This window comes from Babylonia areolata, chromosome 4 (assembly GCF_041734735.1).
Source record: "Babylonia areolata isolate BAREFJ2019XMU chromosome 4, ASM4173473v1, whole genome shotgun sequence".
Classification (NCBI taxonomy): domain Eukaryota; kingdom Metazoa; phylum Mollusca; class Gastropoda; order Neogastropoda; family Buccinidae; genus Babylonia; species Babylonia areolata.
In genome coordinates this window covers 35,490,333-35,512,960 of record NC_134879.1, presented here as the reverse complement: position 1 = coordinate 35,512,960, position 22,628 = coordinate 35,490,333, and the positions used below count along the sequence as shown (strand labels likewise).

Genomic DNA, 22,628 nt, shown 5'->3' with positions numbered 1-22,628 from the left:
CAGATGTCAGAAGTGACTCGATTATGATATATATATATATATATATATATATATATATATATATATATATATATATATATATATATATATATATGTGTGTGTGTGTGTGTGTGTGTGTGTGTAAAGAAAACAAAGTTAAGTATCCTGTTATTTCTTAGTTATTGGAGGTGCATGCGATAACAAAAAGGATTCCAAAAGACAGTACAGTTACTGTTCACTTTCCGATCTCTCAGGTCAACAAAGATGCAGACCTGCTTGTGTTAGAACACCCTTTGTGTGTATGCGCACACAGAAGACCAAATACGCAAGTTAAAAAATCCTGTAATTCATTTCAGCGGCCGGTGGTTACGGAAACAATAATATACCCAGCATACAACCCCCCGAAAACGGAGTATGGCTGCCTAAATGGTGGGATAAACAAAGAAAACGCGAACATACACGTATAATGTTACATGTCTGTATGAGTGTGTGCGCGTTTATGACTGAAATCTGATTGAATGACACTTGAATGATGAGCGCCCAATGGCAGCTGTCAGTCGGAAACCCAGGTGGGCAGCCTGTTGTGCAAATGATTCCGTGGTAGTAAAGCGCTTAGAGCTTGATCTCCAACCGAAGATAGGCATCATTAGTATTCATATCATCATCATTATTTATCAGACTGAATTTATCAACTGTTTTCTTTTGAAATTGTATTTCAGACTAACGAGACGGAAGTTGTCAGTTCTTTAAAATAACACAAAAAACAACAACCAAGTAAACATATTAACATACCAAAGTGCGCATGGTTTTGATAACAAAACGTACAGTTTAAGTCCAGTCCGTCATTTGTTAACTGATTATGCCGGACAGAATCATTTTGATTGGCGGTTATATTTATCTCATAAAAACGACGTTTTGAAGGAGAGATATTGAACTGAATGATTTTTATTTTCTGAGGGGAGAGTAAGCAGTGGTTTTTCATCCAGAGAGAGAGAGAGGGGTGGAGAGAGAGGGGGGGAGCGAAAGAGAGAGAGAGAGAGAGAGAGAGAGAGAGAGAGAGAGAGTTCAGATAGACGCTAAAAAGAAGGAAATGAACTTGACATACTTATCTTGTGCCTATCTATCTGCCCAGCTGTACACGTAGATAGGCAGGATGGGGCTTTGAATGTTTTCGGTTAACAGAATTGATAGTGGCAAAGACATTCGTTCTTTTGCACGGAAAACCGTGAAAGTGGAACGCTATTTTGTGGTCAGACTTTGGGGTTTGTCGTGGTTAGGGTCGAGGTGGACAACAGTTCAGGATTGTGGCAAAACTGATAAGGAAAGACGTCTGAAGAAGCCACCGTGGAGACTGATTAGTTGACAACTGGATGGATGAAGGTTCGAATCTCAGAATCGCGTGGGTATAATCGTGGGGGTTTTGGTCCCAACCAGCTCCCTGCCAGAGTTCAATGCGCTGTGGGCTTTGATCACACAGTCAAACCTCATCCATTTCTGGGATGCATATTTGAGGATGTTGGTCATTTTATTTTTCTGACCAACATCGCAGATATCTGCATACCACAGGCCAGTTTGATGTCGATATTATTATTATTATTATTGTTATCATTATTATTATCTTGATTATTATTATTGTTTTTGTTATTGTTATTATCATTTGTTGCTGTTATTGTTATTATTGTTATTATTGTTTTTCTTCTTCTTATCATCATCAGTTACTTAGTTTTTATATATTTTGTTGTTGTTGCCCCATCCGCCACGCCTTTTCACCATCGCCCCAACCACGCCGCTCAAATATGCAGCCACACCCGAAAGTCCAAAGGAAGCTATCAGTTTTAGGTTTCCATAAAGCTCCAAACCGGACGAGACCATGCACTGATGCTGAATCACTTCCGTCGTGTTCATCAGTACATATTTTCTGATTCATCATATGCAAGACACCACCTACACACGAGATCAGGGCGTGAAAGGCCGCGCCCTATAACCCGAGACAATTTTCAACGTCTTTTGTAATTATGATGGTTGAGGATGAGTATGATGGCAATGCTGTTATGGACAGCCATTTTAGTTTGGGGACAACATGGCAAGGGTGTACTTTGCGCTTCCGTTCATATATCATAGGCATCAACGAAGCCCGGGAGATACACCACCAACAGTATTTGCCAGGAGTCTGAACGCATCAGCAAAAGAAGCGACTATGAAGTTGATGACTGTCTACGTGGTCTGGTCCATGCCTTCCAAATTAGCCCCCACATAGCTCAGTCAGTTTCGGGATGGAGCCGACTATCTGTCGAAAAACCAAACAAGACAAAAAAACAAAAAAACAAAACAACCCCCCCCCCCAAAAAAAAAACAACAAAAAAAACCCCCAACAACAACCAAAAAAAACCCAACAACAACAACAACAAAAAAACAACAAAAACAAGAGAGGCAAGGCCTTCAAGACTCACTTGTGATACACTTAAAAAAAAAAAAAAAATCTAATCATTAAAATGTGTTCTGTATTTGTTATCATAAAGCTTCGGGTAAAAAGAAAAAGAAAAAGAAAAAAATAAGGTCCTAACGGCAGATTCGAACCCCGTGTGTTCGGATGAGAAGAAACTGTCTTACCGATTACACTATCGTGGCTCCTTAACCGGCATTCAGAAATGTAATATTTAAACATGCTTTTTTAAAGGGCGATAAATCGATTGCGGTATTCGCAGTGAGAACGCTGTTTAAATCATATTATTATGGTGTATCTTGGGCATTAAACAAATCTTTAAGGGCAATTAAAAATTCTTTTAAGTCCGCGGTAAAGGAAACGTGGCTGTCGCCGCAATCACACTGCAACATTTAGCCGTTTTCTCTGGATCTAGAGAGATGTACAAGTTTAGTTACACCTGGTTGACACGTTCGATTCAGTTTCTCTTTTTTGTTCATTCTAGTTTTATAGTTTTAAAGTTGATATGAAAATTGAGTATTTTGTTAAACTAATAACATGTAGAGCCAAGCACAAGTACTTCTGAACGTCGTATGAAGTGAAAAGGACTTCATTTTGATAAAAGTCTAGACTGGAAATTTTTACGTTTCATCAATTCAAGGGTGTTAACTCTCATGGTTTATTATTTTAAACTGTGAATTACGACTGATTCTGTGGATATTTTTATGGCAGTTTGGGGCATAATTCAGTAAGTGATGAGGCGTTCACAAATCTTTCTCTGAATAAATATTTAACGGTCTCCTTCTCCAACTTTCCATCACATGTTATCGTGTATTGTCGATTGAATATAGGATTGAACGGGCAGGTCAACAACTTGAAACAAAATGACGTCGTTCGCGTTCGCGAAGAATATGAACACGCGCTTTGAATATGTATAAAAAATTATTAATATGTGTACACAATTGATTTTTGCATATGACCTTCAGGGCTCAGCCAATAGATCTATAAAGTCCACTCGTCGTATTGATTTTAGTATTTTCCGAAAAAGACCACTTGGGCGAATGAACACAGTGAAAGCCCTGTACCACACTGAGAGTAAAACACACAAGCTTTGTATGTATTGAGTATAATTTCAAAATGTAATGTTTAAGATCAAAAAGATCAGTTTAAAGCAAATTAAGCCTCCTAGCATTAATTACAGATTAATTTCCCTTTTTTACTAGTTGCACCAAAGACATGCAAAATAAATATAACTTCCATGCTTACCAAAAGAAGTTCCTGTTTGAACAAAAAATGATAAAATGACTGCTCTTTGTTGTTGTGTCAGAATATCAGATCAAAGTGCCAAGTATAGAGAATAAAAAATATATAAATATAACAGTAAATTCAGTTTGCATATAATTTGGCTTCTTTTATTTAAATTTTTTTGTGCCCGTCCCAAAGGTGCAATATTGTTTTTAACAAGATGACTGGAAAGAACTGAATTTTTCCAATTTTTGTGCCAAATTTGGTGTCAACTGACAAAGTATTTGCAGAGAAAATGGCATTGTTAAAGTTTACCACACACACACACACACACACACACACACACACACACACACACACACAGACAACCTAACACCGGGTTAAAATATAGACTCACTTTGTTTACACAAGTGAGTAAAAAAAAAAAAAAGAGAGAGAGAGAGAGAGAGCAGGCAGTGTGGCATTATCAAACTTACCTAACCAAACCAGTGACGTGTTGTTCGCTTATTTAATTTTTATGTCTCCTTGGCTTCTTATCTTGGGTTCAGGGTCTTTGAGACCGTTACCATTGTGTTGCTGAGGTAGGTAGATCTGTCTGTCCGTTCGTCTGTCTGTCCGTCTATCTGCTGTATGTCTCTGACTCTCTCTCCTTCTCTCTGGCGTTGGTCGATCCTGCTCCTCTCCGAAATCTGTGTGTCCAGCAGAGAGCAGACAGTTCTGAAACTGGATATGTTTGGACACACCTGTGCCATTCCCAGCGTCTGTCCTTAGCCTTTCCATGTCCATTTCACCTTGCTGGTTTAAAAGTCTTTAGTTGTTTTTTTTTTTGGTTTTATTTTAACCAACACCTGGACATTTGTTTTGAGGATAGTGTTTTTGAGTGATAGACTAAAGTTTTGTTACTTGAAAAGTTTTGTTTGTTTGAGAATGCGATTTTATATTTTTTAAAATACCGGAATGCGCACTGTAATCTCTTTGTCTCTCTTCATCTCAATCTCTATATTTCCGCCTCTCTTTCTCCTTCCTCCGTGCGTCCATGCGTCCGTGCATGCGTTTTTTTTTTATGTCTCTCGGTACACACATCAGAAATAGGAACACACACACACACACACACACACACACACACACACACACACACACACACACACACACACACAGACGGACAGACATACACACGCACAGGTTGTCGGGTCAAAAATCTTTAATGGAATTAAAGTAAAAAATACTAAGTTAAAACTTAGATAAAGTACAAAGCTTTAGGCTGGACCAAAGTAGTAAGCTCGCAAAGCTATCTGACATTTTGACATTCACAATATGCCCGATATTTTAATATTTTTTAATACATGTAAGTAGTTCGCAGATATTTTAAGTGTTACTTTACCTGTCAGAATGATATTCACTGTGCGTTTTGGTTCGCAAGTATACCTATGGGCTCATATTGCGGTTTTATTTTAATGTCAGGTATGCACGCATGCACACACATCGCAAACAGATGCATAGAGTATAACATAAACACGCAGGAAAGCACAGTACAATTTGATATATGATTCCTTCTCACTATGGGAATACAAGCTTTGGAGATGGCCTGGTGCCCTTGGGGGGAAAGGTGACCATGTAAAAACTGGACAGCAGTACACTGTCAAACACAGTTGGTCTTCAGAATGTTTCAAAGTTTACGGAATTTTGATAAATGATTTATATTGCACAAGTTCTGCGGTGAATGGACAATTATTGGAAGTTGTCTCCCGTCCGTCCCCCCCCCCCCCACCCCCTCCCGTTTCTCTCTCTCCTTTCTTTCACTCTTCTACACAGGCACACCCCCCACCTGACACACACACACACACACACACGCACACGCACACGCACTCACACCCTCCCACATATTATGCACCAGAGCACGTTAATTTGAGTTGCTGTACAGTGTACAAGGTTGGCGGCTGATTTCACGTGGATATTCGTAGACTTTTTCTTGTTTTTAACCACCCCTTTCATGGTTAACGCATTGAAGTTTACTTTAACGATCTCCAACCTTTTGCGTCTTTTAAACTGAAGGTCAAATCCGGTATCACTTCCGTTAAGATTTAAAATCCCGTTGTCGTTATCCGTTTACATTTACATGAACATTTAATTCCCGGAATTCCCGGTATCATTTCAGGTGTTATGGGTTGAAATAGCCCTTGCGTCATTGTCGTTAACGTTCAAGCCCCCCACCCCCCCCAACCCCCTCGCCCCCACCCTCCCTCAAACGCTTATTCCCGTTTATCCATCTCGTTATCCGTCTACTGTATCTGCGGAGAATTCGATTTCGCTTTACCCATTACGCATCCTTTTCGTGGCGATACAAAGACCCCATCTGTTTCTGGTTGTTTCTTCACCCCCCTCCCCCCCCCCACTCTCTCTCGTCTGCAAATTCCACCAGAGAGACGCGTATGGACGTATTTCAGTGATAAAACAGCTTAAGTATTAAAAGCAATTTTTAAAGAAGCCTTCAAGGAAACATTGCAGATTAATTAGCACCAGTCTGTGAGAACTGAAGACAGCACATCATTTTTATTTCTTGTCCAAAGTCACTGTCAATCAGGTTTGAATGGATAATCAAGTAAGGAAATTCATAGATACCTACTCCTTTTATGAAAAAGAGAAATGAATTATGTATTAATTTAGGTTTGGTCAGCGCCCATGCAACACTATTCACATTGTCGTTTTACTGTACAATTTGAGTGGAAGCTAAATCACACAACATTTACAACGATTTCTGGACATTAATTTTTAATACTTATGACATGTGCACAAAGTGTGTTCAGGACACATTTGATACTTTGGACATGTACACACAAGTGTGCTCAGTACTCATATGACGCATTGGCACATTGGACACACGTATTTGAAAGAAGAATTTGTGTATGTACAAATCCAATCTCACAGAAGTACACTTCTATAAAAAGATATCAGTAGCTGACGTCGTTTTTCATTACTACTTTAATGATTTTAAATTCAGACCAGTAGACTGTTGGATGCCAAATTCAGATAAATAAACACAGCTCACAAAAATATTGAATGAATGAATGAATGAATGAATAAATAAATAAATAAACGAAGTACTTAAAAAGCATACACAGCTATCTCATGCCAACAATCATCCAGTCACTTCCTTCACCTTTCCCCAAAGCACACAGTCACTGAAACACATAGTCCCGCCTACCACCCATAAAAAAAGCAATTGAAACGACATGAAAAGCAAATAAATGGACAAATAAATTACACAGTTTTACATGCTCAAATATGGTCCTTTAACAAAGCATTAAAAGCTAAAAAGAACACAGTTTCAATTTGGTCCTTGAACAAAATGTAAGGAAGAAAAAATTGTTTCAATATGGTCCTTTAACAAAAAGCAAAGAAAAAAAAACGAATGTAAAACGCGTTTCAGTATGGTCCTTTAACAAACGTGAGAAAAAAAAAAGCAGAAAAAAAAAGCTGGTGGAAAAAAGTTGCATTTTGGTCACTTATACTGATGCGAACAAATCCCCTGCGGGATCTCGTCCGGCGTCCAACATGAGGGACGTGGCAAGGGGGTTCTGTTCCCATGAAATCCCCCGATTCCCGAACAGATTCGTAGTCCATTCCGCATTGACGATCCATATCGTCGTTTTACCTCAGCACAACGATGACGTTGTTCTCATTGCCTTTGTCATCGGTTTTCACTCTCTGGAAAGCAGAAGAGGGGAAAGAAGAAGAAAAGATGAGATCAATGCTTTTTATCCGTTGTCAGGTTTCAAAAACTTCAAACAAAGTGAAAATATGTCTTTTTTATGCACTGCCAATTAAAATTAATCGAAATTCTGGTTTGAAATCTTTCTTCTTTTTTTCCTTCTTTTTTGTGATTTCATATGATCGAATTTTCATTCATGTATTTATTAATGTATCTATTTACTTATTTATTCATTTATTTAATCATTCATTTGTTCTGAACACAGAAGAAAATTTATGAAAGCATTTCAAATTTTATAAGAATATTGAATATCTAAAACAAGAATGGTCGTTGTATGCAAAGATCATTCGAAGACGGGATATGAATTTGACTATTTATCATATCTCAGTAGCCTGTAAAACGTTCTGACTAGCTTAAAAAAAAAAAGAAAAAAAAAAAGAAAAAAAAAGAAAAAAAAAAGAAAAAAAAGAAAAAAGAAAAGAAAAAAAGGCTGTCTTCATATTCGGAACACATTAAAAATAATAAATTAGTTGGTTTGATCAGATACCTTCATGGCATAACTGAATATCCTTCAGATCTTATCAAGCTGAGAGAGAGAGAGAGAGAGAGAGAGAGAGAGAGAGAGAGAGACTGGTGAGCTCGGAAATAAAGAGGGAGCACAATAACCACCTGGTTTGTGTTGACCAGCCACTGGTCATCCACAATGAACTTGTACATGTGTTCCCCTTCAGGCAGGTCGACATTAGTGATGAACACATCTCCCCTGAAATTCAAACGCCATTTGATTAATTGATTAATAATGTAACGGGAGTACACTATTTAGATGTTTCACTGTGTGTGTCTGTGTCTGTGTCTCTGTGTGTGAGAGAGGGGGAGAGAGCGTGCGTGTGTGATGTGAAAGTGTGTGCGTGTGCGTGTTTGTGGGTGAGTGAGAAGAATGTGGATGGGGCGAGTCGTGGAGTGTGTAAGCATTACTGAGGCAACAAGGGAAAGTACTACATCTAATGAAACTGCATGCTCATAGTAATTTCCCTTTTAATTAATCTGTTTTGTCTCCAGTTCAACTGTTTTTCTTTCTTTATTTACGCAGAATGGAAATTGAAGAAATATATGTAGAACGATGAGTGGATTTGATCTTTACTTGTCGAAGATAGATAGATAGATGTATATAGTGAGAGAGGGGTGATGAAGTGGAGGGGTGGATGGGCGGTTTCAAAGGTATACATTGTTTTTTCAGGTATTTTTGTGGGCAACTAAGATATGGTTTATCATCACCATTATTCTAATTATAATAATGGTGGTTTAAATCATTCCGTTATTTACTTTCATCTGGTTTATCATTACCATTATTCTAATGATAATAATGGTGGTTTAAATCATTCCATTATTAATTATCATCGTCATCGTCATCATCATCAGTACCTGAGTTGAGTTCGTGAACGTATTGATAAGATTTCCTGGCGTGACCTGTCATTATCGATAATTTATCAGTCCCATCATGATGAATTAATACATCCATCCAATCACTTCCCAAACAATCCATCTACCCACCCAGCCAACTCAACCCAACTCAGCCCAACCAGCCAACCAACCAAGGAACCAGCCAAGCAATCACACAACTTTCAGCCGACTGACGTTTTGTCCATTTCGATTCTGTCTTTCCAATCCAGGAAGGAGCCGGTGACGAACACCTTTTGCCCTCCTGCCTCCCACCTGAATTCGGTCCTCTGGCTGGTTTTCCGCACTCCTTCTTCCCCGCCCTGCGTATATGCAAAACAACCAAGGTGATATCAATATGCTCGTCAGAACTCTTGCTGTTATAATTATGTCGTCGTCATCTTGATTAACAACGGGAGGAATATGAATTAAAATAGAAACACTAAACAGTATGATTTTTTAAAAGAAAAAAAATCAGTAATGTGTTTAAAGACGGAACATGAAGACAGATACAGAGGACGACAGATATACAACTTAAAAAATTGCAAAACGCAAACATATAGTTAATGAAAAAAATCAACCAATGTATGAACAGATGTTTTATCAGTGAAAGATTACATTCTAACAATCTTATAGAACTGTTCAACGTTACTTAAGAAACGAAAGTATCGTCAGAAGTTTTCAAACACCACTGTACGTGCATTAAAAATCAGACGCGGAGGAAGAAAAATATATTTTCAAGCAATGTAGATTAAACCACATTACTTTGTCAAATAAAAACAACAACAACAAACAAACAAATAAACCCCCCCCCCCACACCCCCAAAATAAAACCCCCCAAAAACCCCGAAAAACAACAACAAAAAACAATGAACACAGACCCATTCATGAATAGTTTTCAATCAATTTGATCTGAAGGTTGTAGATAACATTGAATGATTTCAACAAAACCACATTCAATTAGCAGCCAGAGGTTGCAACTGTCGCTCTAGCAAAACCATTTTAACATAATGTAGTGCAGACCACCATTACAGTGCTTGTGAGTGGTACCTGTTAAGCAAGAACACATGCATCTCAGCAATAAAGTAGTGGCATGGTTAACTAAGTTTCTGGAAAAAACAACAAAAAATGACTGGCCAGTGCACTTATGTCATGAACTCGCTTGAATTCGACTGAATCAGTGTAATTTCTTCAATGAGAATTCAATAGAGTCCAGTAAACGAATTTCGGCACAGTCCTGTTTTGTTTGAAAGGAGTCAAAACAGTGTCTGAAGAGCCACAGAACAGGCAATGACCAGTCTTATTTTATTTCCAGGCAAGCAGAAGTAAAAATGCTCCATAGTGATGCACTGGGAAGGAAAAAAGGGTTAGAAAGATAGCCCGCCCCCCAAAACAACAAAAAAACAAACAACAAAATCAAACAAACAAACAAACAAAAACATCAATAAAAAAGAAGAAGGAAAAAAACCCAAAAAACTCCATCATAGCGATCAGTAATAATGGACAGGAATGGCGTATAAAAGGCATTTTGACACCACTGCAACGCAAACAAGCAATATTATTTGTAAAAATGATACTCCTGAAATAAAAGCGAGGGACACTTCAAATATCTGTCGGCTTCTAATTTCTAATCATACATATTGATGACACTGCTTTTTCCAGATTTGTCGTCTCCTGTGCTGCACACATGCACTAGCAATGATGTCGAGAGCAGCTGATCTTCAACAGGGAACGGTCAGAGCAATGCAGAAACAAGTAGAACAAAGAGCTAGATATGTTTACAAACATGCTTTTTTCCGAATGCATCAGTCGCTGATACATCCGGTATTGTGGTATTAGTTTCGGAAGCAAAATGATTTAAAAAGCAGCCCCGTTCCACATACTCTGTACAAACATTCCATTTTGACATGCAACTGGCAATTACCAAAAATGTCAAGAAGGGAAAAGCCACCCTCCCAAAACAGCCCAGTCTCCTCTGGTACACGAAGGAGCACACCCAACATGCAGACATGATTCCAAACTGATGAGTGAGTAGCGATCAGCATTCACAGGTGTTTCATAATGATGACCGTGAGCATCATGCAGACATAAATGATTTCCAGCTGATGGCAGACAAGCGATGCGCTCACGTACTTGTTCATGCGTCATGCAAACACGGAGGGACGACGATGCCGGCGATGTGAAATCAGTCAAGGACCCACCTTAGTGGCTACTGGCTCACTGGGCTCGTCAGCTTCAGCACAGCTGTGTGCGCCGTCAGTGGGGTCACTTGGGTCAGTGGTTGACGTTTCGTAAACAGGAATCGCTGGCAGAACAGACTCTTCCAGTCTCCTTTCTTCAGATTCGATCATTGATGGTTCTGGCTGCTCCATAACAGATGGTTCCTCTTCTTGTGGCTGCTCCATAACAGATGGTTCCTCTTCTTGTGGCTGCTCCATAACAGATGGTTCCTCTTCTGGCTGCTCCATTACAGATGGTTCCTCTTCTTGTGGCTGCTCCATAACAGATGGTTCTTCTTCTTGTGGCTGCTCCATAACAGATGGCTCCTCTTCTTGTGGCTGCTCCATAACAGATGGTTCCTCTTCTTGTGGCTGCTCCATAACAGATGGTTCTTCTTCTTCTGGCTGCTCCATAACAGATGGCTCCTCTTCTTCTGGCTGCTCCATAACAGATGGCTCCTCTTCTTGAGTTTGCTCTTCAACACATGGTTCATCCTCTTGTGGTTGCTCTTCAACAGATTGTTCATCTTCTTGAGGTTGCTCTTCAACAGATGGTTCTTCTTGTGGTTGCTCTTCCACAGATGGTTTCTCCTGTTCCAGCTGCTCCGTAGCTGGTTCCTCCTCGTGAGGTTGCTCTTCCACAGACGGTTTTTCATCTTCTGACTGCTGTACAGCAGCTGGTTCCTCTTCTGCTGTTTGCTTTTTGGCAGCTTGTTCCATTACTTCTGGCTTCACTTCTACAAATTGCTCCTCTTGTGGCTGCTCTGTAGCAGCTGGTTCTTCTGCTGGGTGTTCTTTTGCTGATTCCGAAGATAATTCATATTCATGTGTGAGCTCTTCAGCAGTTGTTTCCTTTTCCTGTGGCTGCTCTTCTACCACTGGCTCCTCTTCCTGTTGCTGTTCTTGAACAGATGAATCATCATCTTGTGTCAACCCTTCAGCAGCTGGTTCCTCTTCTACTGGTTCCTCTTCTACTGGTCGCTCTTCTGCAGATGGTTCCTCTTGTGGTTGAAATTCTACAGCTGGTTCCTCTTCTTGTGGTTCCTCTTCCACAGACGGTTCTTCATCTTCTGGCTGCGTTTCAACAGATGGTTCCTCTTCTGCTGGTTTCTCTCTACAGCTGGTTGCTCTTCTGCAGATGGCTCCTCTTCTGGAGGTTGCTCTTTTACAGCAGGTTCCTCTTCTTGTGGTTCCTCTTCTACAGCTGGTTGCTCTTCTGCAGATGGCTCCTCTTGAGGTTGCTCTTCTACAGTTGTCTCCTCTTCTGGAGGTTGCTCTTTAACAGCAGGTTCCTCTTCTTGAGGTTCCTCTTCTACAGATGGTTCTTCTTCTTCTGGCTTCGTTTCAACAGATGGCTCCTTTTTTTCTGTTTGCTCTTCTTCAGCTGGTTCATCTTGTGGCTGTTCTACTACAGCTGCTTCCTCTTCTTGTGGCTGCTCTTCTACAGCTGGTTCCTCTTCTTGACGTTGCTCTTCTACAGACGGTTCCTCTTCTGCTGATTGCTCTTCTACACCTGGTTCCTCTTCTTGTGGCTGTTTCAGACCAGATGGTTCCTCTTCTGACGTTGCTCTACTACAGACGGTTCCTCTTCTTGTGGCTGTTCTTTAACAGATGATTCACCATCCTGTTCCTTCTCATTAACATCCGGTTTCTCTTCCTGTGCTACTTCTTTAGGAGGTTTCTCTTCCTGAGACACAACCACAGAAGGTTTTTCTTCCTGTGGCACTTCTACAAAGGGTTCCTCTTCCTGCGTCACTTCCACAGAAGGTGGTTCTTCTCGTAGCACAACCACAGAAAGTTTCTCTTCCTGTGGCGCTTCCACAGAAGGTTCGTCTTCCTGTGGCACTTCCACAGAAGGTTCGTCTCCCTGTGACATTTCCATAGAAGGTTCTTCTTTCTGTGACACTTCCTCGGGTTCCTCTCCCTGTTGCCCTTCAACAGGTTCCTCTTTCCTTGGCACTTGTTCAGCAGAAGGTTTCTCTTCCTGTGGCTGTTCTTGAACAGATGAATCCTCTTCTTGTATCAACCCTTTAGCAGCTGGTTCCTCTTCTACTGGTTGCTCTTCTACAGCTGGTTCCTCTTGTGGTTGCTCTCCTGCAGCCAGTTCCTCTTCTTGTGGTTCCCCTTCCACAGACGGTTCTTCATCTTCTGGCTGTGTTTCAACAGATGGTTCCTCTTCTGCTGGTTGTTTCAACACAGATGGTTCCTCTTCTTTAGGTTCCTCTTCTACAGCTGGTTCCTCTTCTTGTGGTTGCTCTTCTTCAGATGGTTCCTCTTCTTGAGTTTGCACATCCACAGCTGGTTCCTTTTCTTGTGGTTGCTCTTCTACAGATGGTTCCTCTTCTTGAGTTTGCTCAGCTACAGCTGTTTCCTCTTTTTGTGGCTGCTCCTCTGTAGCTGGTTCTTCTTGTGGTTGCTCTTCCACAGCTAGTTCCTCTTGTGACTGTTCTACTGTAGATTTTTCCTCTTCTTGAGGTTGTTCTTCCACAGCTGGTTCCTCTTGTGACTGTTCTACTACAGATTTTTCCTCTTCTTGAGTTTGCTCATCCATAGATGGTACCTGTTCTTGTGGTTGCTCTTCTACAGACGGTTCTTCGTCTTCTGGCTTCGTTTCATCAGACAGTTCCCCTTCTGCTGGTTGCTCTTCTTCAGCTGGTTCTTCTTGTGGCTGTTCCAACACAGATGGTTCCTCTTCTACAGCTGGTTCCTCTTCTTGTGGTTGCTCTTCCTCAGCTGGTTCATCTTCTTGAGGTCGCTCTTGTACAGATGGTTCCTTTTCTTGAGTTTGCTCATCTACAGCTGTTTCCTCTTTTTGTGGCTGCTCCTCTATAGCTGGTTCTTCTTGTGGTTGCTCTTCCACAGCTGGTTCCCCTTGTGACTGCTCTACTGTAGATTTTTCCTCTTCTCGAGGTTGTTCTTCCACAGCTGGTTCCTCTTGTGACTGTTCTACTACAGATTTTTCCTCTTCTTGAGTTTGCTCATCCATAGATGGCACCTGTTCTTGTGGTTGCTCTTCTACAGACGGTTCTTCGTCTTCTGGCTTCGTTTCATCAGACAGTTCCCCTTCTGCTGGTTGCTCTTCTTCAGCTGGTTCTTCTTGTGGCTGTTCCAACACAGATGGTTCCTCTTCTACAGCTGGTTCCTCTTCTTGTGGTTGCTCTTCCTCAGCTGGTTCATCTTCTTGAGGTCGCTCTTGTACAGATGGTTCCTCTTCTCGTGGTTGCTCTTGTACAGATGGTTCCTCTTCTTGAGTTTGCTCATCCACAGCTGGTTCCTCTTCTTGAGGTTGCTCTTGTACAGATGGTTCCTTTTCTTGAGTTTGCTCATCTACAGCTGTTTCCTCTTTTTGTGGCTGCTCCTCTATAGCTGGTTCTTCTTGTGGTTGCTGTTCCACAGCTGGTTCCTCTTGTGACTTTTCTACTGCAGATTTTTCCTCTTCTTGAGTTTGCTCATCCATAGCTGTTTCATCTATAGCTGGTTCTTCTTGAGGTTGTTCTTCAACAGCTGGTTCCTCTTCTTGTGGTTGCTCTTCTATAGATTTTTCCTCTTCTTGAGGTTGCTCTTCCACAGCTTGTTCCTCTTGTGGCTGTTTCAGCACAGCTGATTCCTCTTCTGGAGGTTGCTCTTCTACAGCTGGTTCCTTTTCTTGTGGCTGTTCTTTAACAGATGATTCACCATACTGTTCCATCTCATTAACACCCGGTTCCTCTTCCTGTTGAGCTTCCACAGAAAGTTCCTCTTCTTGTGACACTTCCTCGGAATTTTCACCTTCCTTTGGCACTTCCAGAGGGTCCTCTTCCCGTTGCGTTTCAACAGATTCCTCTTCTTGTGACACCTGTTCAGCAGAAGGTTCCTCTTCCTGTGGCACTTCCACGTTTGGAGATGGACACACCTCTGGTGATGTTTCACATGTTGGGGCTAAGGTTTGGGTCACTTGCTCTTGCACTTCCAGAGGGTCCTCTTCCAGTTGCGTTTCAACAGATTCCTCTTCTTTTGGCATTTGTTCAGCAGAAGGTTCTTCTTTTGGCACTTGTTCAGCAGAAGGTTCTTCTTCTTGTGCCACTTGTTCAGCAGAAGGTTCCTCTTCTTTTGGCACTTGTTCAGCAGAAAGTTCCTCCTCTTGTGCAACTTGTTCAGCAGAAGGTTCCTCTTCTTGTGCAACTTGTTCAGCAGAAGGTTCTTCTTGTGGCACTTGTTCAGCAGAAGATTCCTCTTCTTGTGGCACTTGTTCAGCAGAAGATTCCTCTTCTTGTGGCACTTGTTGAGCAGAAGGTTCCTCTTCCTGTGACACTTGTTCATCAGAAGGTTCTTCTTTTGGCACTTGTTCAGCAGAAGGTTCCTCTTCTTTTGGCACTTGTTCAGCAGAGGGTTCCTCTTCTTTTGGCACTTGTTCAGCAGAAGGTTCCTCTTCTTGTGACACTTGTTCAGAAGAAGGTTCCTCTTCCTGTGACACTTGTTCAGCAGAAGGTTCCTCTTCTTGTGACACCTGTTCAGCAGAAGGTTCCTCTTCCTGTGGCACTTCCACGTCTGGAGATGGACACACCTCTGGTGATGTTTCACATGTTGGAGCTGAGGTTTGGGTCACTTGCTCTTGCACTTCCAGAGGGTCATCTTCCCGTTGCGAGTCAACAGATTCCTCTTCATTTGGCATCTGTTCAGCAGAAGGTTCCTCTTCTTGTGGCACTTGTTCAGCAGAAGATTCCTCTTCTTTTGGCACTTGTTCAGCAGAGGGTTCCTCTTCTTTTGGCACTTGTTCAGCAGAGGGTTCCTCTTCCTGTGACACTTGTTCAGCGGAGGGTTCTTCTTCCTGTGACACTTGTTCAGCAGAAGGTTCCTCTTCTTGTGACACTTGTTCAGCAGTAGGTTCCTCTTCTTGTGACACTTGTTCAGCAGAAGGTTCTTCTTCTTTTGGAACTTGTTCAGCAGAAGGTTTCTCTTCTGTTGGCACTTGTTCTGCAGAAGGTTCCTCTTCCTGTGCCACTTGTTCAGTAGAAGGTTCATCTTCTTGTGACACTTGTTCAGAAGAAGGTTCCTCTTCTTGTGACACTTGTTCAGCAGAAGGTTCCTCTTCCTGTGACACTTGTTCAGCAGAAGGTTCCTCTTCTTGTGACACTTGTTCAGCAGAAGGTTCGTCTTCTGTGGCACTTGTTCAGCAGAAGGTTCCTCTTCTTGTGGCACTTGTTCAGCAGAAGGTTCCTCTTCTTGTGACACTTGTTCAGCAGAAGGTTCCTCTTCTTGTGACACTTGTTCAGCAGAAGGTTCCTCTTCTTTTGGCACTTGTTCAGCAGAAGGTTCCTCTTCCTGTGGCACTTTCCACGTCTGAGATGGACACACCTCTGGTGATGTTTCACATGTTGGGGCTAAGGTTTGGGTCACTTGCTCTTGCACTTCCACAGGGTCCTCTTCCCGTTGCATTTCAACAGATTCCTTTTCTTGTGGCACTTGTTCAGCAGAAGGTTCTTCTTTTGGCACTTGTTCAGGAGAAGGTTCCATTTCCTGTGGCACTTGTTCAGCAGAAGGTTCCTCTTCTTTTGGGACTTGTTCAGCAGAAGGTTCCTCTTCTTGTGGCACTTGTTCAGCGGAAGGTTCGTCTTCCTGTGGCACTTGTTCAGCAGAAGGTCCTCTTCCTGTGACACTTGATCATCAGAAGGTTCTTCTTGTGACACTTGTTCAGCAGAAGGTTCCTCTTCTTTTGGCACTTGTTCAGCAGAAGGTTCAACTTCTTTTGGCACTTGTTCAGCAGAGGGTTCCTCTTCCTGTGACACTTGTTCAGCGGAGGGTTCCTCTTCCTGTGACACTTGTTCAGCAGAAGGTTCCTCTTCCTGTGACACTTGTTCAGCAGAAGGTTCCTCTTCTTGTGAGACTTGTTCAGCAGAAGGCTCCTCTTCTTGTGGCACTTGTTCAGTAGAAAGTTCCTCTTCCTGTGACACTTGTTCAGCAGAAGGTTCCTCTTCCTGTGACACTTGTTCAGCAGAAGGTTCCTCTTCATGTGACACTTGTTCAGCGGAAGGTTCCTCTTCTTGTGGCACTTGTTCAGCAGAAGGTTCCTCTTGTTTTGGCACTTGTTCAGCAGAAGGTTCCTCTTCTTGTGACACTTGTTCAGCAGAAGGTTCCTCTTCTTTTGGCACTTGTGCAGCAGAAGGTTCGTCTTCCTGTGACACATGTTCAGCACAAAGTTGCTCTTCTTTTGGCACTTGTTCAGCAGAAGGTTCCTCTTCTTGTGGCACTTGTTGAGCAGAAGGTTCCTCTTCCTGTGGCACTTGTTCTGCAGAAGGTTCCTCTTCTTTTGGCACTTGCTCAGCAGAAGGTTCCTCTTCTTGTGCAACTTGTTCAGCAGAAGGCTCCTCTTCTTGTGGCTTTTGTTCAGCAGAAGGTTCCTCTTCTTTTGGCACTTGTTCAGCAGAGGGTTCCTCTTCTTTTGGCACTTGTTCAGCAGAAGGTTCCTCTTCTTTTGGCACTTGTTCAGCAGAAGGTTCCTCTTCCTGTGACACTTGTTCAGCGGAGGGTTCCTCTTCCTGTGACACTTGTTCAGCAGAAGGTTCCTCTTCCTGTGACACTTGTTCAGCAGAAGGTTCCTCTTCTTGTGAGACTTGTTCAGCAGAAGGCTCCTCTTCTTGTGGCACTTGTTCAGTAGAAAGTTCCTCTTCCTGTGACACTTGTTCAGCAGAAGGTTCCTCTTCCTGTGACACTTGTTCAGCAGAAGGTTCCTCTTCCTGTGACACATGTTCAGCAGAAGGTTCCTCTTCATGTGACACTTGTTCAGCAGAAGGCTCCTCTTCTTGTGCACTTGTTCAGCAGAAGGTTCCTCTTCCGTTGGCACTTGTTCAGCAGAAGGTTCCTCTTCTTGTGACACTTGTTCAGCAGAAGGTTCCTCTTCTTTTGGCACTTGTGCAGCAGAAGGTTCGTCTTCCTGTGACACTTGTTCAGCACAAAGTTCCTCTTCTTTTGGCACTTGTTCAGCAGAAGGTTCCTCTTCTAGTGGCACTTGTTCAGCAGAAGGTTCCTCTTCCTGTGGCACTTGTTCTGCAGAAGGTTCCTCTTCTTTTGGCACTTGCTCAGCAGAAGGTTCCTCTTCTTGTGCAACTTGTTCAGCAGAAGGCTCCTCTTCTTGTGGCTTTTGTTCAGCAGAAGGTTCCTCTTCTTTTGGCACTTGTTCAGCAGAGGGTTCCTCTTCTTTTGGCACTTGTTCAGCAGAAGGTTCCTCTTCTTTTGGCACTTGTTCAGGAGAAGGTTCCTCTTCTTGTGACACTTGTTCAGAAGAAGGTTCCTCTTCCTGTGACACTTGTTCAGCAGAAGGTTCCTCTTCTTGTGACACCTGTTCAGTAGAAGCTTCCTCTTCCTGTGGCACTTCCACGTCTTGAGATGGACACACCTCTGGTGATGTTTCACATGTTGGAGCTGAGGTTTGGGTCACTTGCTCTTGCACTTCCAGAGGGTCATCTTCCCGTTGCGAGTCAACAGATTCCTCTTCCTGTGGCACTTGTTCTGCAGAAGGTTCCTCTTCTTTTGGCACTTGTTCAGCAGAAGGTTCCTCTTCTTGTGGCACTTGTTCAGCAGAAGGTTCCTCTTCCCGTGACACTTGTTCAGTAGAAGGTTCCTCTTCTTGTGACACTTGGTCAGCAGAAGGCTCCTCTTCTTGTGCAACTTGTTCAGCAGAAGGTTCCTCTTCCCGTGACACTTGTTCAGTAGAAGGTTCCTCTTCTTGTGACACTTGTTCAGCAGAAGGCTCCTCTTCTTGTGCAACTTGTTCAGCAGAAGGTTCCTCTTCTTGTGACACTTGTTCAGCAGAAGGTTCTTCTTCCTGTGACACTTGTTCAGCAGAAGGTTCCTCTTCCTGTGACGCTTGTTCAGCAGAAGGTTCCTCTTCCTGTGACACTTGTTCAGCAGAAGGTTCCTCTTCTTTTGCCACTTGTGCAGCAGAACGTTCGTCTTCCTGTGGCACTTGTTCAGCAGAAGGTTCCTCTTCTATTGGCACTTGTTCAGCAGAAGGTTTCTCTTCTTTTGGCACTTGTTCAGCAGAAGGTTTCTCTTCTTTTGGCACTTGTTCTGCAGAAGGTTCCTCTTCCTGTGCCACTTGTTCAGTAGAAGGTTCATCTTCTTGTGACACTTGTTCAGCAGAAGATTCCTCCTCCTGTGACACCTGTTCAGCAGAAGGTTCCTCTTCCTGTGGCACTTCCACGTCTGGAGATGGACACACCTCTGGTGATGTTTCACATGTTGGGGCTAAAGTTTGGGTCACTTGCTCTTGCACTTCCACAGGGTCCTCTTCCCGTTGCATTTCAACAGATTCCTTTTCTTGTGGCACTTGTTCAACAGAAGGTTCTTCTTTTGGCACTTGTTCAGGAGAAGGTTCCATTTCCTGTGGCACTTGTTCAGCAGAAGGTTCCTCTTCTTTTGGGACTTGTTCAGCAGAAGGTTCCTCTTCTTGTGGCACTTGTTCAGTGGAAGGTTCGTCTTCCTGTGGCACTTGTTCAGCAGAAGGTTCCTCTTCCTGTGACACTTGTTCAGCAGAAGGTTCCTCTTCTTGTGACACTTGTTCAGCAGAAGGTTCCTCTTCTTTTGGCACTTGTTCAGCAGAAGGTTCCTCTTCTTTTGGCACTTGTTCAGCAGAGGGTTCCTCTTCCTGTGACACTTGTTCAGCGGAGGGTTCCTCTTCCTGTGACACTTGTTCAGCAGAAGATCCCTGTTCTTGTGATACTTGTTGAGCAGAAGGTTCCTCTTCCTGTGACACTTGTTGAGCAGAAGGTTCCTCTTCTTGTGAGACTTGTTCAGGAGAAGGCTCCTCTTCTTTTGGCACTTGTTCAGCAGAAGGTGCCTCTTCCTGTGACACTTGTTCAGCAGAAGGTTCCTCTTTCTGTGAGACTTGTTGAGCAGAAGGTTCCTCTTCTTGTGAGACTTGTTCAGGAGAAGATTCCTCTTCCTGTGACACTTGTTCAGCAGAAGGTTCCTCTTCCTGTGACACTTGTTCAGCAGAAGGTTCCTCTTCCTGTGACACTTGTTCAGCAGAAGGTTCCTCTTCTTTTGGCACTTGTTCAGCAGAAGGTTTCTCTTCTTTTGGCACTTGTTCAGCAGAAGGTTCCTCTTCTTTTGGCACTTTTACAGCAGGAAGTTCCTCTTCCTGTGACACTTGTTCAGCAGAAGGTTCCTCTTCCTGTGACGCTTGTTCAGCAGAAGGTTCCTCTTCCTGTGACACTTGTTCAGCAGAAGGTTCCTCTTCCTGTGACACTTGTTCAGCAGAAGGTTCTTCTTCCTGTGACAATTGTTCAGCAGCAAGTTCCTCTTCCTGTGACGCCTGTTCAGCAGAATGTTCCTCTTCTTGTGCAACTTGTTCAGCAGAAGGTTCCTCTTCTTTTGGCAATTGTTCAGCAGAAGGTTCCTCTTCTTGTGGCACTTGTTGAGCAGAAGGTTCCTCTTCCTGTGGCACTTGTTCTGCAGAAGGTTCCTCTTCTTTTGGCACTTGTTCAGCAGAAGGTTCCTCTTCTTGTGAAACTTGTTCAGCAGAAGGCTCCTCTTCTTGTGGCACTTGTTCAGCAGAAGGTTCCTCTTCTTGTGCAACTTGTTCAGCAGAAGGCTCCTCTTCTTGTGGCTCTTGTTCAGCAGAAAGTTCTTCTTCCTGTGGCACTTCCACGTCTGGAGATGGACACACCTCTGGTGATGTTTCACATGTTGGGGCTGAGGTTTGGGTCACTTGCTCCTCAACTAGTGGTAACTGTTCTTCAGAGAGGTCCTGTTCTGGGGTTTCTGGTTGTGCAGAGATTTCTGATGGAGGTGGCAATGATTGTTTTGTCTGGTCGCCTGACTGTGGTGTCCACTCTGAAGGATCTGCAGGTCCTGATTGTGTAGATTCCTGAACATGATCGTTTTCAGTTTAAAAATCAAGACATTTCAGTGTTTTGATTAAAACTTATGTGAAATTCTCGTAAGTAAAACTGATTTAGAGAGAGAGAAACAGAGGCAGAGACTGAGACAGAGACAGAGAAATAGACAGACAGACAGACAGACAGGTATGAGCGTGGTGCATTGTTCGCATATTATCATATACACAATTTATGGGTGCAAGTGCTTGCAAGCAAACCAACCAGCAAGAGGAGAGCGAACGAAGGAAAATATAAGCACAAAGCACACCCATTAAATACAATATGTACTGGATCACTTGCTTCGAAAGGTAAAGACATTGGTCTGTCATTTATTAAGAAAGAATTATCCAGGACAGTGGAATTCTGCGAATTTCATTGCATGGGTATCAAAAACATAACAATTAAACTCCTATCTCTGAAAAAGAAAATTTAAAATCTGAATAAGATTTTTCATATACCATAGCACATTTCAATATGGTCGATTTCACTCTACCACTTAATGGAAACACATAAAGCAGAAAACGAGAGAAAGATTGCCAGACACGAATACAGACAACTGACAGTGCAAATTGGCATCAAAGCACCGCACCCCAAAGCAAAGTGTAACCAAATCCCAAAGAGGTGGAACCACAACCTGAAGATTTTAAACAATGCAGACCTGGCTTTCGAATGGGTCACCGTTCTTGTCAGCACCACAGCATTCTGTTGCACCCACCAGGCCTGCTTCCTCAGCCGTCGTCTCTGTGGAACTGGTGGCACCCACTTCTTGGGATACTGCAGTACCTTGAGTCTCAATAGATTGTGGTATTTGTTCCTCAACGGGGGAGGTATCTTTTTCCGCAGTTGACTCTTGTTTCTCTTCAGATACCCGTCTTCTCCTCTTCAGGTTGCATGTTTCCTTCTGGGTGTTTGCGATGTTCCTCTGCGTGGGGTACTTGTTCTTCCGAGGGCGAAACATGTTCCTCTGTGTGCAGAACTTGTTCACCTGTAGAAAGTACTTGATCATCTGTAGGAGGAACTTGTTCACCTGTTGGTTGAATCTCTTCTTTTGCAAGATGTTCTTGTTTCTCTGTGGTGGAAACCCGTTCCTCTTCGGGTGAAAACTGTGCAGGTGTTCGCTGCATATTTCCAGGTGGCAATTCTGTGTGGGCATATAGCTCTTCTGTTGGAGCTGGCTCTTCCTCTGCATGTAGTGTTTGTTTTTCTGCAGATATCTGTTCCTCAGCAGGTGCTCGTTCGTCTGCAGATGCTGTCTGGTCCACTGCAGGAGTTGACTTTTCTTCAGCAGTTGCTGAGTGTTCTTCTGCAAGTGGCATCTGTGCCTGTGCAGATGGAATATTTTCTTCTGCAAGCGCTTGTTGTTTCTCTGCAGATGACAGCTGTTCCACTACAGATGCGGTCTGTTTCTTTTCACAGGCTGACTGCTCATTTCCCTCTACAGCTGCAACAGCTGACTTTTCTTCGGATGACTGTACATTTTCCTCCTCAGGAACAGGTGGAGTGTTTTCCTCTGCTGGGCCTTGTTTCTCTGCAGACGAGAGATTTTCTTCTACAGAAGCTGGCTGTTCACCTTTTGGTTGTACAGTTTCTTCTGGAGCTGGCTGTTCTTCAACAGGTGGTGCACTTTCCTCTGCAGGAATCGTTTGTTCCATTGCAGGTTCTACGTTATCTTCCGCGGCAGCTGGCTGTTCCTCTGGAGGTGGAATAGGTTGCTCTGCAGGTGCTGGTTTTTCCTCTACTGGTGTTACACTCTCCTCAGG

At 42.9% G+C, this 22,628-nt stretch overlaps 2 protein-coding genes across 2 annotated transcripts; both read right to left on the bottom strand.

The window, feature by feature from the left end:
* Window positions 1-4,829: 4,829 nt before the first annotated feature.
* On the bottom strand, window positions 4,830-12,285 carry LOC143281111 (uncharacterized). Its single transcript, XM_076586079.1, has 4 exons — window positions 10,994-12,285; window positions 8,991-9,115; window positions 8,025-8,118; window positions 4,830-7,351 (listed from the first exon to the last, which is right to left on the bottom strand). Exons 1-4 carry the CDS (start codon window positions 11,729-11,731, stop codon window positions 7,295-7,297), a joined length of 1,014 nt encoding a protein of 337 aa, XP_076442194.1. The 5' UTR covers window positions 11,732-12,285; the 3' UTR covers window positions 4,830-7,294.
* Window positions 12,286-12,405: 120 nt separating this feature from the next.
* On the bottom strand, window positions 12,406-22,199 carry LOC143281450 (uncharacterized). Its single transcript, XM_076586662.1, has 4 exons — window positions 21,527-22,199; window positions 17,701-20,858; window positions 17,140-17,367; window positions 12,406-16,155 (listed from the first exon to the last, which is right to left on the bottom strand). The coding sequence occupies exons 1-4, from the start codon at window positions 22,055-22,057 to the stop codon at window positions 12,549-12,551; spliced, it is 7,524 nt and encodes a 2,507-aa protein (XP_076442777.1). The 5' UTR covers window positions 22,058-22,199; the 3' UTR covers window positions 12,406-12,548.
* Between the last annotated feature and the right edge of the window lie 429 nt (window positions 22,200-22,628).

Excerpts from the sequence above, each read along its gene's own strand:
- LOC143281111 (XM_076586079.1), bottom strand. The coding sequence starts at position 11,731 with ATGGAACAAGCTGCCAAAAAGCAAACAGCAGAAGAGGAACCAGCTGCT. Across the intron at positions 9,116-10,993 it reads GTGAGCCAGTAGCCACTAAG|GGCGGGGAAGAAGGAGTGCG; the intron begins GTGGGTCCTTGA and ends GCATATACGCAG. Across the intron at positions 7,352-8,024 it reads GGCTGGTCAACACAAACCAG|AGAGTGAAAACCGATGACAA; the intron begins GTGGTTATTGTG and ends TCTGCTTTCCAG.
- LOC143281450 (XM_076586662.1), bottom strand. The coding sequence starts at position 22,057 with ATGCAGAGGAAGAGCCAGCTCCAACAGAAGAGCTATATGCCCACACAG. Across the intron at positions 20,859-21,526 it reads GTGACCCATTCGAAAGCCAG|GAATCTACACAATCAGGACC; the intron begins GTCTGCATTGTT and ends GATCATGTTCAG. Across the intron at positions 16,156-17,139 it reads ACGAACCTTCTGCTGCACAA|TGCCACAGAAGACGAACCTT; the intron begins GTGCCAAAAGAA and ends CTGCTGAACAAG.